At 43.1% G+C, this 19430-nt stretch overlaps 1 protein-coding gene across 2 annotated transcripts in view; it reads left to right on the plus strand.

Moving 5' to 3' along the window:
- The window catches only part of MMP24 (matrix metallopeptidase 24), a 44161-nt gene that overhangs the window by 8730 nt on the left and 16001 nt on the right, over positions 1 to 19430 (plus strand). For both annotated transcript variants that reach the window (XM_048962665.1, XM_048962666.1), the window contains one exon: positions 13973 to 14134. In XM_048962665.1, the coding sequence (XP_048818622.1) occupies positions 13973 to 14134 (162 nt within the window). The remainder of the gene's footprint in view (positions 1 to 13972; positions 14135 to 19430) is intronic.

Consider the following 19430-nt stretch of genomic DNA (forward strand, 5'->3'; position numbering starts at 1 on the left):
CACCGGCTTTAATGTGCTAGAAAGAACATGGATTCAAAAGTCACATTTTGGGGACATTTTATAAAGATTAGGAGTTTTTGGCGTGTAAATGGCTTGATTTTTAAATAGTATAAATGCATGGGAGCCTTTGTGTGGCCAGGATGTCTAAGAACAAATGCAGAGGTGATACGTTTTCTTCAACCAGACAGTATTCTTGTTGCAGCTTCCTGTCAGAATGGAATGCAAGTGGAGAAAATCCCCGGGTTTTGAATTGATATCTATCAGATCATCTTTGATAAGAAATAGAGCTGCTAAATTCAATTTGGAAATGCAAATTTGAAGGAAAGCAGCAGTTATGAGATAATTATTTTCTCAGGGAAAGAGAAGAAATCTTTCCTGGCATGTTTAAATGATGAAATAAAGAGAGGTTATAGCCTGTGGGTTGTGGGGAGCGTGGGAGATGATGGTGTGGCAGAAAAGCTTTGAGATGTTATGAATTTCAATTCCTGTGTTTGTGGCTGATAGGCAGTTCATAGGTTTCTTTGAGATCAAGATTGAGAATCAGAGAGTGAGCAGTTGCCCTGTGAGAGCTGCTTTTGTGTGCCATCAGTGGATGCACACAGTGAGTGCCAGGACTCCTCAGGAGCGCTGGGACAGGAGCTCCTTACAGGAAGGTGGAAGGAGAGCTTTTGGCAAGTTGTACTTTATTGTTAACCCACAAGCTTCCTTCCTATGACAAGCTCAGCAGGGATGGGAGGCATTTTAAAGACTCGGAGGGGTGGCTTTGGGAAGAACTTCCTCTTTGGTGTGATGGTACGACACTATCGCCATCGGGAAATCTTGAGATTTTGTTTCCTTTTTTTTCTCTGTGTATGTTTTAGTTATGTTATGTTTTTGTATGAAAACTGTGTCTTACATGGTGGCTCTTTAAAACGCGTGGTGCATTTCTCTCTTGTGCTGCCAGACTGCTGGGTGATGTCCTCAGAGTGCCTCTGGTTGGTGTTTGAGGGATGGTGTGCACTCTGCTGCTTGTGGATTAAAGTGTTGAGCTTTCCTTTCCAGAGCATAAATGTCACTTCTGCATTTGAGTGCAGCATTATCTGGATGGCATAATTATTTTAAAACATCTATAAAAGTGACCAGTAAGGGAAGTGTGATCATATTTGTCCTCTATATCTAAAGGAATTGCTGATGGTAGAAGGGGAGTGTCATGCTTGGAGGATGACGGGGTGAGCCTGTACTCAGCATTGTAAATGTGGGCACTGAATATGACTAATTTAGTTTGCCTGCGTTCTTAGCCATGATGTGCCAATGTGAAAATGTCCTGTCTTATTGCTAGAGGTGGCACAGGCCTTGTAGGAGGGTTTTTCCTTCTGTTTCACAATTTCTTGTCATTACAACTCTCGCCAGAGCAGGTTCCCCAGAGCAGGTTGTGCAGCACAGTGCCCGTGTGGGTTCTGAACCCCCTCAGAGAAGGGCAGTACACCTCTCTGCACAGCCTGTCCTAGTGCTCCCATTCATCAAAGTATCAATCGTGAGAAGACACCCCGTGGTAACCAGCTGAACTTCAATAGCAGTTTACCACAGCAGCCAGTGTGTAGTCAGTTGAAATTCGTGTGCTCATTATTTTGCATGATCATCACTGTACTGACTTTGCCTATTGCAGACATCATGAGTGTTACCATGTCCATTAAAATCAGTGATTGATCGTTCTAGGCATGATGCTGGTTGTCTGAGACTGAGGTCAGAGGGGTGTGTGCATCAACACATCTGTATCTTCTGTTCTGAAGAGAGAAATGCAGTCCCCTTCATGCTGTGTTTAAAATACAGTTTCTCTTCTGCATACAGTTCCTTTAGCTAAGTAATACTGTGTTTTCAATTCATGACTGCTGATTTATCATGTTAATTCTACTACCTTCTCTCACATTGCCATAAGTAAGCTATGGAGAAAACTAATTTAGCTAATATAAGGATATGCAAAGCTGAGTAGGAAGCTGAATTCATGGAGCTGTCCTTGTCGCGTGTACAGAATTCCTTTGCAAGTTTTTGTAGGAGGGTGTCAGTGGGAGCTGCTACAAGCATGAGGCAGGCTTGGAATTCAGAAGAATCAAGGCAAACAAGAGAAGCAATGTGGCAAACAGGAAGCAACCAAAAAAGAGGAGTGTGGTTTTCATTTAGAGATAAATCAGCTGCACGCCATGCAATGAGGAGGCACTGAGGTGATTGCAATAGGAGGACGTATCTCTAATTTTTCCTGGAAGGTGCTGCTTCAAGGAAGCAATGAAAGCAGCAGCACTCAGCCCTCAGCGCACCCCAAACTTGTGGCAGCAGAGGCTCCAGTTTATTAGACTTCGGTGTGTGGGCACGTGGAGGCAGCTGAAGCCATTTTGAATTTGTTGTCTTTTAGTGGTACGTTGGTATGGGTTGCTTGTGAGCCAGGAGGTTGCTTGGAGCATTCTGCTCATGAATGCAGCCTCAGTATCTCAGTTGTTTCTATTACCAGAAAGCACATCAAAGATAACTGTGCCATGCTTTCTCCAAGCCCTGGGCATTTTTTCATGTAAAATATACTGTAGGAAAAGCTGAGCACACTTCAAAATAGCTGTCTCAGAACTCACAGCTGCTGCCATACGTTGTTCACTGTAGGCAGCAAAGCCTGTGCCTGAAAGAGGGCACCCAGACTGGGCTGTGCTGCGACTGCTCGCTTGGCTGCCTCAGTATCTTACCTAACCTGAATCAGGCATCGACGTGCTGCATGAAATCCTTTGTTAACTGGGCCAAAGCAAGTATTTTCTAGCCTTTATATCAAATTGTTAATAATATATTTGTATGAATCTCCAATAATAGCTGGAAAAAGTATCCTACCAAGTGTCACAAACGAAACTGTCATGTTAAATATCCACTTTATGCATGTCTGCTCTTATACCTGACTACTCAAACATTTGTGTAACCCGGCTTAATTACAGGAAATCAGTTTTAATCCCCCAATTAACATTACAAATAACATCATTAATAATCCCAGTCAAATCTTCTTCTCTCTCTTTTTTTTAATATAAGATCGTTGCTGTCCCTGCATGCTGTCAGCACCACACCTCTGAGTGTGCGGTGTGTGCCAGCCTGTTACAGCTATCGGCTCCTGTTTGCAGTGCCAGTACCTGCTTGTGTCACCGTCGGTGCAAGGGGCAGTGCCTGCAGGAGTTGTGGAGGAGAAGGGTCTGAGCTGCTTGGCAGGAAGGCTCCTGTTAGCCCCAGAGAAGAACTGAGAGGCTTCTCTCTGTTTTTCCACCACAAGGACAAGTGCTGTTTCAGTGAACAGCTTGCTGGACAGCAGGACAAATGCTCAAGCTGCCATCTGGACACGGCATATGCTCAGCAGGGTTTTCGGGACAGCTGGAGGCCATCAAAGCTGGTGGGTGTCAGTGCTCAGCAAGGATCTCAAGGAGGAAATTCTGGCTAGAATTTGATTTTGGAGGAGAATCTTACTGATTGCCAGTGAGCGTTACAGCCTCTGAGGGGAAAATCTGCCTGTTGGTGGGGAGGAGGTGCACCGCTCTGAGCTGACATCTGATCTGTGGAGGCAGCGTGCAGAGCGTGCGGACACAGCCTGGAGCCGTTGGCTGGAGCAGCCAGCATGGCCAGCTGGTCAGAAGCAGGAATTCTCCCGTTGTGTGTAGCACTGGTATGGCCTCACCTTGAGTCTTGTGTGCAGCTCCTTGTGGGCTGCACAATGTGAAGGGGACATGAAGGTCCTTGGAGGCGTCCTGAGGAGGACACAGAGCAGGCAGCAGGGCTGGGAGACCAGTGCTGTGAGGAGAGCCTGAGGGCACCAGAGTTGCCTGGTCTGAAGGAGGCTGAGAGGCAGCCTCACCGTGCCCTGCAGCCCCTGAGGAGGGGGAGCAGAGGGAGCTGCTGGGGTCTGATGCTGGGAAGTGGTGGTGGGATGGGAACTGCACAGAGCTGAGCCAGGGGAGCTCAGTGTGGGCTTCAGGGAACGTCCCCATACTGTGAGGGTGGTCAGAGACGGAAGAGGTTTCCTGATGATGCCCTGAGCCTGTTGGTTTTCAAGAGGCATTTGGACAACACACTCCATCATACGCTTTCACTTTTGGTTCGCCCTGAACTGCTCAGGCCATTGGACTCCATGATCTTTGTAGGTCCCTTCCGACTGAACTGAACTGTTCCGTGGTCGAGTGGTGTCTGCTGCTGGAGGTTTGTTGTTTTCTGTCTTGGCAGTATGGATATCACAGGCCTTCCAGATTCCTGTGATAGTTGTATCCTTTTTCCTAAAGACAGAAGCCTCTCATCCCTGCTTCCTCTGTGGAATTCAGTTGCACAAAGAGAGGCACTTCTCCACGCTCTCAGAGCCCCAGATCGCCCATGGGTACCAGGTGTGCTCACAAGGCTGGCAGGTGGGACTGGGGTTCTTCTAGGATATAAACATCAGGAAGACGTGCATCGCTTAGTGTGTGCTTCTCATTTGTTAAAGAGGAATTTTCACACAGAAAACTGTTCAAATCAGGTTACAGAAGCACTAAATACTAGAAAATATAAGGTTCCATTTCACTTAGCCCCTATTTAGGCGTGTATCAGACCGTGATGAATCTTCAGCACTTCTTTGTACTTTTACTGTAAAGGTTCTGCTCTGTGTAGTGGGTGTAGGTCAGGCAGGCTTCTATACTAGTTAGACTTCTTTTTTTTTTTAGTCTTCCCACAGCAGCTCAGAGCTGTAAGAAGGTATTCAGCTTACAAAATGATGGCAGCAAATTCCCTTCTTAGTAAAAGATTCCTTTTAATAAGAAGGGAATCTTTTAATGTTGCCATTATTCACGAGGGAGGACTGATGTGCATGGAAAGGTAGATGGCAGTATTTTATGTAAGTGTTGCTGTAAGCATCACTGATGAGTACTATAAATGTACTGGGTGTGTGTTAGGGTAAAGGTTTGCCTTTATTAAGCAGGCTTTGTGAGTTGCTTTGCCTTTTATTTAAGCAGGTCATCGTATGACATCACTTTGGAACCACTGCCTATTATACAACTTTTACCTGATGCCTTTGATTAAAATAGTGCGATTTGTTGAATTTATTTGCACTTTTCTGGGATGTCTGTACAGCCTGCTTGTAGTCCACCTATCTGAGCTGTACAGATACAGTGCATGCTTGCTAAAAAAGAAAATATAGCTGCTTTTAACCCCTTCACACATTCATCCTCAATTTATTCTGAAATGTATTCCTGTTTCCTCTATGTTCATTGCACTACTTCTTTAATACTAGTTTTCTAAGGAAATGCGGAGGACAAGGAAGAGAATCTACAGAGTATCAATATAACGAGCAACTCAACAGCAGGTGTAGTTGTAACACAGTATACCTATAATGTTGCTTTTTGGCTGTTAAATACATTTTTAATTTTCTTTCTCTGATTTCTCAGGTAAAGGACATCTCCCCATCTAAAGAGTGGTGTTCTAATAAATGGCATTTTGAATCCATCATTATTTTTCAGGCTTCTGACACTGTTGTTGAAAACAAGCATCAGAGCTTTTCAGAGTGAAAACCAGAAGTGCTTTGGAGCTACTCGGTTATCTTCTGTTGCAGAAGACCTGTTCTCTGAAAGATTTTTGTATAGATGTTGGAAGTTCTGGGGCATAAGATTGTGTTAGGATTTCCACTTATTCTGTCAGGCTTTTTTATAGTAATTCACTCCATTAAAAAACAAAACAAACAAACAAAAAAAAACAAACAAAACCAAACAGTTCAGTATTCTCATACCTACTTAACATTGGTTTCATCCCATGACTGCTCAAAGACCAGTTCCCATAAGCCAGATTTCTCTGAAATCGAAATCTAATGTTGAACTGAATTTGAGCAAGTATATAGATGCATAGTTTCATAACAGCCATCTGTGGTATTAAAAAATAATAATAATAATAAAAAATCAAGTAGTTTAAATAAGCAACAGTTGGAGGTTATGTCCCTGTTGTGTCCAACAACAAAAACATAGAAGGCTTTAAGTAAAGGACCAGAAAATTATAATTTAAACAAAAAACTAATTCCACCAGAGAAACTTGTTAGCTGTCGTAGCTGCTCATGGAACAGATGTTCCACTTCCTTTGTGAATTAAGAAATAAAGCGAAGAGAGAAAGCCCACCAGCACACATGGAGGACTTCTGTCTTCAGATTCTTCTTCACTACTGGACAGCATCTCTGTAAGTAGTGCTTTCTTTTGTGTTATGTACAGTCACTGTACAAAGATAGAAGTGGCACTGCAGTATGCTGAGCTAGTGCAACAAATTCGCTAGAGCAAAGAATGCTAAAGCTTTGCAATATTGACAGTGCTAGTTATTGATTACAGCTGAATGCAATTTCTACTTTCAAAGCAGTATACTTTTAATATGCTTTCTGCTTGCAGTGTTCTCTGAAAAGAAAATGTCTGTTGCTTTTGTCAGGTTAGTTTGATTAGCAGTGTATGAATGGAGGTATTTAGGTATTTGGAACCTACTGATTTCTTTATTAAAAAAATTACATATTTCACTTCTTTCCACAGAAAATCGGATGTGCTGAGGTTCATAGGAAGGAGCCAGTAGGAATCAGCATGGTGTCATTCCCATAAAAAGGAGAAAAAAAATATACAAAGGCAGAACATGAGAATCAAGGTGAGACACAAAATCTTTTTGCCTTTTGACTTTGTGATCCAAGAACAGATAATGGGAAGCAAGCCAAAACACAGCAGTATTCCAAATAAACTTGCTCTATTCCACTGAATGGGGCAGTAAATGGAATTATAGGCAGTCAGTAAGAGAATAAAGGAAAATAAGTGAATTATTTCAAAAGACTTTTCTAATTGCAGTCAGATGTGGTTTGCAGCATCAGCACTGAAACAATAGCCAGTACTCCAGACCTTGTCCTCCTGTTTTGGAAGAAGAGGGAGTACAAGATGTTGAAGATAGTTTCACCAGTGTGACCTTCTCTACCCAGATCTACCAAGAGTACCACTTGGAGTGGGGAAACTCTATTGCATCCCAGCTACTTCTTACTTCTCAGACCTGCTCAGTCCTTACAGCCCCATCAAGAACATTCTATGTCAGAAGGACAAAGATAATGAGATAGGGCTCCTATCTGTAGTAGGAAACACCTCTGTGGCAAAAAGCTCCTCTTGTAGCTCCCAGAACAACATTTCCCTGTTGCCAGCAGTTGGAGTCAAGAATCATTTCCAGCTGGTTGGCAATAAGAGCCCTAAGTAACACAAATCAGTTTGTCCACATTCCCTGTGCCAGGTCTGTTTTGAGCACACTGGGTCAGCCTTCGAATTGTTATGGAATGCTCCTGGTTGTTCCTCAGCTGGGTCAGCTCTCTGTACACCTTACTATTTGCAGTATGGTAGACTTTAGTGTTTTTTGGACTTACACTTTGTCTCTTCGTCAGCCATATCTGTGTGAACAATAATTTGGTTCTTTTGCTTTATGATTTTACAAACTTTTAGCTTTTAGTATTTGCTTTTCCCTTTAAAAAAAAAAAAAAAGAGAGAGAAAGGAAAGCTCTAGGTTATTTATTACATTTTTTGTAGACTAATGGAATGAAAGTCATCTACATTGTATGTTTTTATAAGTATTTCCCTTTTCTTTACCGTATGTTCTACCAGATAAGGCAATGCTATACTAATAAAATTTCTATAAAAAATTTCTGCTTTAAAAAAAAAAGAAAAAAAGAAACCCTGAAAATGTTGTGTTCCATGCTGTTTAAGGTTTCAGAGCAAAAAAGGTAACATCTGCCACTGACTGACTGCTGATGAGTAACAGAGGTCATTTGTGGTCAGAGTTGGGTAAAAATCCTTCTCATGAGTTACGAAGGGAGCATATTAATACATCTTTATGATACAGAAGTTAAATAAGAGCTTCCAGTTTGGGGATGATTGCACTGGAACAGGTTGCCCAAGGAGGCTGTGGATGCCCCATCCCTGCAGGCATTCGAGGCCAGGCTGGATGTGGCTCTGGGCAGCCTGGGCTGCTGGTTGGCGACCTGCACACAGCAGGGGTTGGAGCTGGATGAGCATTGTGGGCCTTTGCAACCCAGGCTGCTCTATGATTATTTAGTATTAGTTCACTGAGTAACAAGCTACACTTAAATTTGTACTTGTGGGAATGCATAGGACAGATTTTGAGAAGAATGTCCTTATTTCTTTCCCTGCCTGCCTGCTGAGCCAGCTGAAAGTAGTCACTGCTTCTCCTCTTTCTGACTGCTCGCTCTTGCTCCCACATCCCTCAGTCAGTTAAGGTTTTACCACTCCAGAAAAAAATCACATTTTTTTTCTCAAATTTTTTTACAGGAGATTGGTTTCATAGTGCTCTCAGTTCTATCTCAGATGAAGCACAGCCTGTAGCATCAATTAGGTCTGTAACACAACTAACAAACCTAGTTTGCACACTGCCTTATGGAGACAGTAAAGCAAACCTATCTTTCATGATTCCCGATTCTCTGTCCTGCAGTCACTTGATCTTACAAGGGTGTGAGTCTCTTATTGGCATGTCTGCAACAGAGTTGACACTGTAGTTGACAGAGACTCCTGCTTTGAGTTGTCCAGTGATATGAACTGTTTATCCAGATGGTAAAAGTTTAAACTAGGCTGTTGTGACCATGCTGACCGTAACTGTGCAGGCTGTTCAGCACTCCCCTGAACCAGGAGTCCTGAGGGCTAATATTAATGTATTTGTTCACAAAACATTATGAAAGGTGTGCTATGGCACATGAAGACTTCCATGAGGGATCTGTGACTCCCATCTGGTGATGGCTTTAAAAGTTAGGAGTTGTTTGCCCTGACCAGGAGCATTCACCTTGAATTGCTGGCTACAGGTCAGTTCCTGCAGGGTGAGCTCTACTGAGCACTTGCACCTGTGGCTCATCAGCCTTGATGAAACTGAGCAGCTGCAATTGAGTTTGAGAAAGTCTGTTCAGAAAAGTCAGGTGAGAACTTCAAAATAAATAATTTAAAAGGGGCTGGAAAACTAAGAAGAGCATCTCACATCTTGTATCAGTTAACGTTGCAGTTGTTCGATGTGTTTATGTTGCAGACAAGAAAAGTTGGTCAAATTGTCTTTATGGAGATACTCCCTGCAATCTGAGTATGCTAACAGTTCATTACGTGGCTGATTTCTGTTAAGACTGCATATCATTCTCTTCTTTCTCTAGTGAAGCTGTTGAAAGATTCTAAAATTAGATCTTTAAGATGTATCTTTATTCATTGGTAGGTTTACAACTCTAACAGCTTAGGAACCAAATGAAGACTCTTTTTCTTTTTAACATGTTTTGGTTTATTTTTTCCTTTTTAGATGGAATGTGGGAAACAGCTTTTCATTGTCCAATGCAAATAAATGAAGGAGCAATATCATCACTTCTACAGGTCGTCATGTGCAAGAAGGTTGAAAGCATTTCTTGAGCAGAGCATATTGTGGGAGTGAATGGAGGAGCACAACACGAGTGGCATATTCTGTTTGACAGATCAGACCTGCCAGGTCTGAAGATGCAAGTACCAAGGCATAGCTTAGAGTAGCCCTAAAGCTTCTTTAAGTTGTGCTTGGAAAACAGTTGTTGGACTTGAAGGGGTCATTTGACTGTGTTTTAAAATCATGTTTATAGTTCACACCATTTTTTTTCTGTAATCACTCTAGGTATGGTATTGTCACAAGCGATGATCTGACTTCTTCAGTATCATTTTTACTTCCAATAAAATTTCAAAAACGTAACCTACACGTCTTTTCAATTGTCTGAGTAAGCTGCTGTAAGTAGCTCAGTGTTGTCATGATGATGCTGCTTAAAGCGTAATGTGGTAGAGATCACAGATTCACAGTTGCTCTGCTATTATTAACTAGAGGTACAGTGTTATTAAATTACACACCTGCTGTCTTACAGCTCTGCCCTGGTTTTACACTCTGTTGTGCCAGATGCTCTGCAGAGCTTTCATAATCAGTGATAAATACTGATAGCAATATCACAGTATATCCGCAGTAGTTCTGTGACCCATTGCTATAAGCTGATGGACGTGCTAGTGAGAGTTTTTTTGCTTATCTCCGTAATTTGGACACCTTAATCTGCAAAGTGTTTCTTAGCCAAATATTTCTACATGAATTTTGATGGTCAAAATGAATAAAACTGTGAAAGAAGGTATGTGCTAGCAGTTCCACAGAAACCTTCCCCACAATGCCTGTTATCTGATTCAGCAGTCATTTCTCCAGCTGCAGATGGAACTAAAAGAAGCATGGAATACATGTCTAGAAGGAGAATAATTGATGAATCTGTTTATCTGTGACTGTAGTGTTCTTTATGTTGGTGCAGTAAAACCATGGGTTTCTGCAGGGGAGGTTAGTAAACAGTTTGAGAGTGCTTGACTGAAGACCTGGTTTTGATATGACTATATTGCAATATATCTTAACTCAGCCACTTCAACTGGGAATACATCTGCTAAAAGGGGCTTTATTCTAATTTTTATTTTAATTAAGGAAATTCAACACAAAAGTATGTTTATAGTTGTGCATATTCTTTGTCTCGTGTACACGTGGAGAGTAACAGAACTGTTAAATTGAACATAAGATGAACAGTTTGTCTGGATGATGGTAATGAGAAACAAATGTTTTTATGTTGTTACAGGTGGGCTGCCAATTAAAACTTTCTCTGGTGATAACATTGTTTTGGTAAGGAGCATACACCATGAATGAACTGTTACTCTGTTGTAGCATAGCAAATCGACCTGTTTTACTCAGTAGACCAACTTGTGAAACTCTCCTTGGTTGTGTGGACTCATCTTCTGTCTGGTGATTTCTGGTAGACTTTGGGATGCCTCCTAAGAACCAGGAGGGAGGCAGTGCTGGCAGGTCTCTGACCAAGCATATTTAGTTTGTACAGATGGTGCGAGTGAGAAGTGTTGGACATCTCTGGAGAGCTTCCCCTGCAAACACAAACCAGAGGTAGCCCATTCTTTCTGTACTGTGCTCTCTGCTATGGGAGGCTGGTATATATTGGATACAGAGTTAACTGGTCCCTTGCTCTTGGCTGTGGGTGGCCAGGATTGAACAGGGAATGAAGGAGCTTTATCTGAGTGCCTGATGTTTCTGTAGACCAGGAGAGTATGGGGCTAGACCTGAATCCTCCTGAATTTTGCTCCTAAAAAGATGGACATGAATAAGAGAGTAGTATTCAGACAAGACCTGTGCAGAACATGGCCAGAGACTGTAATGTGTTTGGGAACTGTCAGAAACAGTTCCAGAGGTTTTTTTCACCTCCTTTGAAGGTGCCTGCAGATCAGCTAAGTTTCCAAGCAGTGTGAATATGCAGAGGGCTGCTGGAAAAGTGCACCTATTAGGCAACGGATTTATATGTTGATATTTTCTTTTCAGAGATCATAGCCAACAATTTGAAAAGGAAAATGAGCAATATGTTGCATTTCATGCTGTGAAACTCCCAGCCTTTTACAGTAAAGAGAACTTCTGCAGGTTTGCAGATGATGCTCAGTTTGAGAGTGGTTGATGCACCAAATGGCAGCGTTGTCATCAGAGGAACATCAACATGCTGGACAAGTGGGCTGACAGCAACCTCATTAAACTGAGGAAAGACAAATGCAAAGTTCTGCACAGAGTGAGAAATAACACTGTGCACATCTGAGAGGGCAACAGAGTGGAAAGTAGCTTTGCAGGAAGGATCTGGGAGTCCTGGTGGGCATGTGAGCCAGGGGTGTGACAGGCCAACAGCATCAGGCTGCATTAGGAAAAGCCAACAAGTCAGGGAAGGCGATCCTTCCTCTCTTACTCAGCAGCAGTGAGGGTGTGTATAGAGTGTCGTGTCCAGTTTTGGGCTTTTTGGTACAAGAAACCTAAACTGGTACAGACATGGACAACCTGCTTTACTTAGCCCTGCTTGGACAGAGGGGTTGGCAATCTCCAGTAATAACTTCCAACCTCGACCTGGAATGAGCTTGTGTAGTTCTGCTTTCCAGCTGCAGAATGGGCTGTTACTTGTTTGGGGCAGAAAGAAGCAATGGAAGATTATTTAAACCTACCTTAAATGAAGATAGTGTCAGATATTATGCTCCTGGTAGAGCTTAGTACAGCCTATGGAGAGGCAAGTGATTCAGGTAGACCTGTATGCAAACTTGCAGAGTTACAAATTGTAGACATGCTGTCAGTACAAAAACTCTTCAGATACTTCAGCAGGGAAGGGAATGCCACCAAACTGGTGAGGGGAGAAAGTCTCCAACCACTTAGCGTGGGCACAGCCCTTTTCTCCTTAAAGTCAGTATGGAGTGGCTTTTAGTTGGACTCCTGTGTGTGAGTTGTTGTGGCAGTGAAAATTTGTGCTTTCGTGAACATTAAAGTGCTACAGGAAACAAAGTCCAGTTGCTAACATGGCGTTGAGTCTTTGAATTGCTTTTGAAAATTGAGTGCATCTTCTATGCTTGGATATATTTCAAAACCTATGGAAAGCGATTGGTCCAAGCTTCACCATGTAACCACTTAATGCATTTTACACTAAGAAATTGAATATTCTGCTGACTAGTTCAGTACACATCAGATTTTCCAGCAATAGAGGAAGAAAAGCAAGTCTCCATTTGGATTTCCAGATTACAGAAATTCTGGTGTTTAAAATACATGCATGGCTAGATTTTAACCCATCTATTTCTTCAGATAGTTCTATTTGAACAAATGTATTTGAATACTTACTTGAAATGTGTATTTTTACATGTCGTGCATATTCTCTCCAACTCAGATGTTTTGATGGTACAACCATGTTGGTGTGATAAATATGACCAGTTAAGTACCGTTTATTACTGGCTTTTGGCAAGAATGTCTTGAGATGCTGGCAAAGTACCCTGCTCTAAAGACTTGCAGGCTTCTGATTCTACATGACCATCTTTCTTAAACTTGAATCCCTGTTGAGACTCCTGTCCCAAGGACACCTCAGCCATGTACACAAAACTGAAGTCTGTTGCTCTAACTCAGGTGGTTTGAAGATGCAGAAGTGCAGTTGGACCTGCTGCTAAGTGGATGCTGCTGTGTTCTCCTGTGCCTGGTTGCCAGTTTTTTGCTCTTGTTTTGTGTCTTGTCAAAAAACCCCACCAAACTGATAAGACCCATTTAGGGAGGACTGAGTGCTCATTTTATTGGCTTGGGGCAATTATTAAATCTGGCCTTGTTGTCTGTGTCTTCACCCTTTGCAGAAGCATTGCCTGTGTCACCTTCCATGTCAAGATGCCCTCGAGATGTAGAGCATCCAAGGACCACTCTAGATCAAGGAGGTTGGGGCCCCAGATCCATGGGGCTGAAGAGGAGTGTATGTCTGTGATAGTGGCACGTAGTGTCCTATAGGGCTGTGTTATATCAGCTCCTCCCACTGACTTGGCAGTGCCAGGAGTTTAGCGAAGTCAAAGCATGTTGAGGAGCCTGTGCTGGGGGAGATGATGCTGTTCCTGATATCACAAGTGTGTTGTGGCGTGTTAGCCCTAGTTGTCTGTGTCCCAGCTCCTGCCTTTGTAGGCCTGGCTGGTGCACTGCTGCTCATCCCTTGGATTTGGTGGTCCAGGTCAGACCAGAGGATGTCACTGGGGGGCCTGGAACGAGGTAGAATCTCCTTTCCCACCATACACCATTGTTGACTGGGAGATTGGCAATGCTCTCACCTTTGTTAGCAGCACTGGGGTGTGGAGCCTGTGGTATCCAAGGAGCCTGCTGGCCATTTTCTTTTCTGCAAAAGACACCACAGACTTTCACTCCAGGCATTCACCTGTTTTAACTGGTCTAATGGATCTCCACCTGGCCATCAGCTAGGCGCCTCCTGCCCGTTGTGTGACGACTGTAAAAGCTACCCAAGCTTTCAGGACTGAAGCCCTGTCCCTCAGCTGACACTGGCACGTGATATGCTGTGCGTTAGGATCATGAAGCAGTTACTTCTTGCACTATTGATCAGTTATTGTGTCAGGTTCTGGCTGCATATTAACCCAGTTGTGCCTTCCTTCCACAGGGAATGATCTCTTTCTGGTTGCAGTCCATGAGCTGGGACATGCCCTGGGTCTGGAACACTCCAATGATCCCAGCGCAATTATGGCTCCTTTCTACCAGTACATGGAAACACACAACTTCAAACTGCCCCAGGATGACCTCCAAGGAATTCAGAAAATCTATGGTGAGCAACAATATTCACTCATCTGTTTACACTGTGCCCAAGTGCAGCGAGTATTTTACAACCACAGACAGGTAGCACCTAAAATAATTACAGTCAGGATGGATTTCCTGCGGTAGCTGACTGGGAGCTGTTAAAAAGCCCTCGATCCACAGCCAAATATCAGTTGTTGCAGTTGCAGTATCGTTGTGCAGGTGAGGATAACCAGACCTATGTGATCTCACTGCTGCTCCATCCCTCACTGTCCCCAATATCAAGGACTGCTGGACAGTGCAATTCAGCCAGTTGGAACAGCCAGTGCAAATGGAAGGGAAGAATGTGAGGAACCTGGCATATTAAGGAAAGTAATAAGTACTTATGCTCTCATGTTCTTTTTCTCCATATACGGGGGTGGGTAAGAGAAGCTTGGATCTGCTTAGGGAGCACTTTACTTTGTTTAATTTTTGGCTTAAATGAAAACGTTGTGCCACAAATATACAGGTCAGAGAAAGAGAGGAGATGGAGGGATTACAGGAGAAGATCAAGGGCTGGGAATGATATGGCACCATCTGATGGAATGGTGGATATCAGGGCTTGAGGACAGGAATCTTCGGAGTGGTTGACTGAAGGAGACTGGGAGCAGTGGGAGAGACGGGTTTGGGAAGCCACAGTCAAAGTGGCAGACTGAGCTAGGAGATGCTAATGGAGGCTGGGAGGTCTGATCTGATACTGTGCATGGTAGTTTGTGGAAAATGTTTTGTCAAACATGCCTGATTTCCTTTTTTGGGAAAAAGAGCAAGTTTGACAGATAGGCTATATGATACTTGTAGCTAGCTACTAGCTAGCTATGTAGCTAGACAATATTCACAGCTGTATCCACCTGGAGTTAGCTCCCAGTACCATTAGAGCAAATATTATAGGAGTTAAATGTTTATAAGATGCTTGTCAGTGGAAAATCATCACAGAACGGTGGTGTTTCTAAGGGATTGCTGCTGGAGTCAGTGACAGATCCAATACTAGTCAGCTTTTGCAGCAATAATCTGCCAGTAAATTTTAAATTACTGCTGATGGAATTTGTGCCAAAACCCATAAAACTAAAGAAGCACGGGGAGACTTCAGAGGTCTGAGCTGTATGCCGATTGTTGTAGTCTGTTATTTTGGTGACTGGAATGAGATTCATAGGCATACAGACATATCCAATGAACATATCCATCTCCATCTGGGCTATTTTCACTAACTCTTGCCTAGGTAATGGGAAAAAATTCAAAAAGAGGCATTTATATGACTGTAGTTCACCCAAACTGGAAGGCAGATATCAAGGTGAGATCCAGCATTTAAATAAGATGGCCTGAAGTACACCCAGAAGGACTGGCTCTTTTCATTAGCACAACTGAAGATTTCTTTTCGTTGTTCATTAATGGATAAAGTTGTTTGGCAACTGTCATGCAGTATTATTTAATTATGCTTTATTTTGCTCAGTATGTATGTACTCAAGAAACCTGGATTGCAGAGAATCTGGATGGTTTTGAAATTAAGTGCTGGGGTAGGAAGCATTAAAGCTTCATTAAATACCCACGCTTTCATTTCAGAAAGCTCATAAAATGTCACTACGCTGTTTCTATTTTGAAATGCTGATTTATTTCCTGTGAATTAGAAAGAAAAAAGAATGCATGCTGACAGTGAAAATACAGTTGAGAAAATATGACTGGCTTCTCTATTTCCAGATGCCTTTTTGCAAAGGGAACAGATGAGGAACTGACAAATGTATTCCTTCCATGATTGTGGTTCAAGCCAATGTCAACACTGCCCAGGCAGGGACCCAAATTCCAGGGCTGAGCTGAAATGTCTTCTGGGCCCATGGACAGGGTGGGCCTGGAGGTCCCGGAGAGGCTGGTAAGGGCCATTAAGGCTCATTCATGTCCTCATGGGCTGACAGTTCCTAAGAGAGCTGCATAGCAGCTTGTGCACAGCTGGAACAGAGCAGAGAGCTCAGCACTGTGCTGCTCACAGCTTTCCAGCAGCGCCGCTAGACTGCAAGTTGTTTCTTACTCAACCTGCTGACATTAAACTTTAGCCACTAGCTACATTAAGATTCTCCTTATGCAATATAATATGCTTAAAATTTAAACTCAGCTTGAAGAAAGTGGTGTGAATGAACTACCACCTGTACAGGTTGGAATCAGGAATGAGTTTGTCGACTGTCACAGAATCGTGAGGCTGATCTCTGAGACCTGTGAACTGGAGTGGGCTAGGAATGGTGTTGGTAGCTGTAGAGAGACTTACTTGTGGAGGGAGAATAAGTAACAGCTTCTGCATAGGGAGCTTTGCTTCCCAAGGTGGAGATTTCATCTCTCAGCACAGGGTTCTGGAATCTCTCTGCTGAGGTCACAGAGAAAAGATGGAAAATGCAGATTATATTTCTCCCTGGAACAGGAGATATGAGAACAAATCCTTCCATCAGAGTGCCTTAGGGCTGAGAAGGACCTGTTGAAATATCTTGTAGCTATAGCAGTAACATTTCATGAACGTGCCTTATTTCCACAACACCAGTCTGCCTTGGCTTGCTTTGAGGGTGCTGTCTACCAAAGCAGCTAGCAAAAAAACAGGATGTCCTGATTTGCTGCCCTGACATTTTCTATAATGCTCAATATGAATGATGTTGGAACATACTATGTAAAATAAGTCATAAAGCACTGCCTTGCATGTAGCATCCTTTTTTTAAAATCAAATTCAAACCTACAGATTTTCATTCCACTGAACTTGCAGATCAAAGAACAGAGGCACTACTGAAATTTAAGTCTGATTTGCCTTCTTTGACAATGTTGCACTTTAAATGTGTTTTTATGTTGCATCTTCATTTATCCCTTGGGAAACAATATGTCTAAGTCTGTCATCTAATAATTTGTTGCATGACTAAGTTATTTTCTGCTGGATGTATTTCAAAACTCACCTACAGAGACAGCAGGTGGTGTGAAATCTTGCTTGTGCCTTGTGTTAGCGTAAGGTCGATGTTTAAAATGTTGCTCTGACTTATAAGCTAATGATGAAAGGGGCAGCAGCTCACCAAGTGTGGCAGAGTGAACTATAAGAAAAGTCAGCAGGATTTTTGTCTTCTGAAAGGTGCTTCTTGCAGCACGTTCCTTGACAAAAAAAGGGAAATATCATAACTGTTCTTTTGTGTCTTTCTCAGAATGATAGCTCCCATTGTACTTAGGGGCCCATGTTATGAGTGGGATGGCCAGGAAGGAGTTAAACTGGAAATGACACTATAATGTAGGTCCCTTGGATATTCTGCTAGGTTTTCTGCCTCTTTTATTTGTCCTAGTGTTGAAGTCAGGGCTGCATGCAGCTACTGTGCAGTTAGAGAGAAGCAGCATACTCAACCATGGCATTGTTGCACAACTTCAACTGATCCTCTTTCAGCATTGCTGCTTCTGTTCTTCATGTCTTGCTGTAGGCACCCTTTTGTAATGGACTATAAGGTAGCTCTCATAGTTAGAAGTGACTCTTCTGACACTGTGTCTGGAGAGCAGGGTGGTCAACGTGATGTGCAGAGAAAACTCACATCCACGTGGCAACCTAGAGCTGGTGAGCCAGGCCATTACTTTCAAGGGCTTTCTGAAGCTTAAGCTCACTAACGGAAGATTTTCTGTCTGCTCAAAGATAGACCAAATTGTTAATCCTGGAGAATACCTCAAGGATTTCAGTCCTCCACATCCTTTAGCCCAGGAGCTCCGAGTCAGTGCATGTGCAGCATCCCATCAGGGCTGAGGTCCAAGGTGGTAATGAAAACCCCATCAGCCCCTGTCCAAGGAACAAATTAATCACTGCTGGGCAGTACCACCTCTGACATCCAGGATCAGGGTGTCAGCAGATCCTGAGCAAATAGCACCTTCTTCTGGCCCCTTTACTCCTATGCTGCAAGCACAGTTTCACAGCTTCACTCACATTTCCCAATGGCTTCCCATAGAGCAATCCCAGATTTGTATGACGTACGTGTATGTGTGAGATAGCTTTTTATGAAATGGCAGAAAGACTTGATGCCAAAAGGCTGTAAGCTCCATCTGGTGACCCTGCTTTGTAAACCATCAGACCAGAAGTGTTTGTATTAGAAGTGTTTCATGATAATGCCCTCTGAAAGTGGGAGTGGTATAGAGTAATAACCAAGACCTTGATCTATAGAAAATGATTTTAGTGATTGTGAGACAGAGAAGTATGTTCTGCTTGATGGATTTACGAGCCTCTAGCATACCTCCTGTGCCAAAAGAGGAGTAGTTTAATGACAGTCCTCTACAGCATTGTGATGGATGTTCGTCTCCTGAAGAACAAGTACCAGAAGAAGGAACTTGGAAGGGTAATCTTCACAAGCAAAATTGAAGTACCTACTCTGGGAGATCCCAGATCTTGAGGACAGAGTGATTCTCCCTGTGGCTACTCATCCCATCTAGAGCTTCTGCTTTAAAGGGGCAAAGAAGGTGAGTTTCTGTGCTAGGTGAGCAGGTGGATGGGCAGTAGCAGGGAAGGTGGCAAGGTCCAGGTGAGTTGGAAGCAGGCTGCACGCTAGCAGTGAGCCCAAGATCATGCCTTTTGAACACTTCCAGAAATCCAGAAGGACTGTGAGCCCTGGACTGCCAGCAGCACGGCATGAGTGGTATCAAAGGCCATGCAGATGCCACCAATGAGTTTGCAGTTTGAGATAGCCAGTTATCTCTAAAGTATTAGTGCTGAAGGCAGCAGAATAGGTTTCTAAAATGCTCATTTCAGTCTTCCTTCGGAAAGCTGTTATCATCTTTTCACCTCTTTGGCAAACTGACAGTACTATTGTCTTTCAAAGCAAAGATGATGAATGTTTTTTTTCACTGTGTCACAAAAGAACTCAGACTTACAGCTGATGAGCTGACAGCATTAACTCTCTCTGTGTTATCTGTGCTGGAAGACTGGCTCAAAATGGTAGAAATAGTAGGCTGCTTTTGCTGGGGGGAATTAGGATTTTGTTTTCTTTTGTCTTATTTGGATGGACTGATTAATCCTGTCTCCTTGTGCTCACTGAGTGCAGAGAATAGAGACAAGCAGGATCCTCGTTTCCAGCAGTCCTCCAGTACTTATGTAGCAGCAGCAGCAAAGTAACTGAAATGAGCATTTCTGGGGGGACTTCTGGGCCTCCTACACCACCCATCGGCCCTTCTCCAGCCACACACACATTCTGCCAACATCCCTGGAACAGCACGGAGTGTTCAGGGAAGCTCTCAGATCTGGAACTTTTAGATCTATGCCACACAGTGCTGTGCTCATAGGAGGACAGGAGGAAGCACATGGCAGG

This window comes from Lagopus muta, chromosome 16, assembly GCF_023343835.1.
Source record: "Lagopus muta isolate bLagMut1 chromosome 16, bLagMut1 primary, whole genome shotgun sequence".
NCBI lineage: Eukaryota > Metazoa > Chordata > Aves > Galliformes > Phasianidae > Lagopus > Lagopus muta.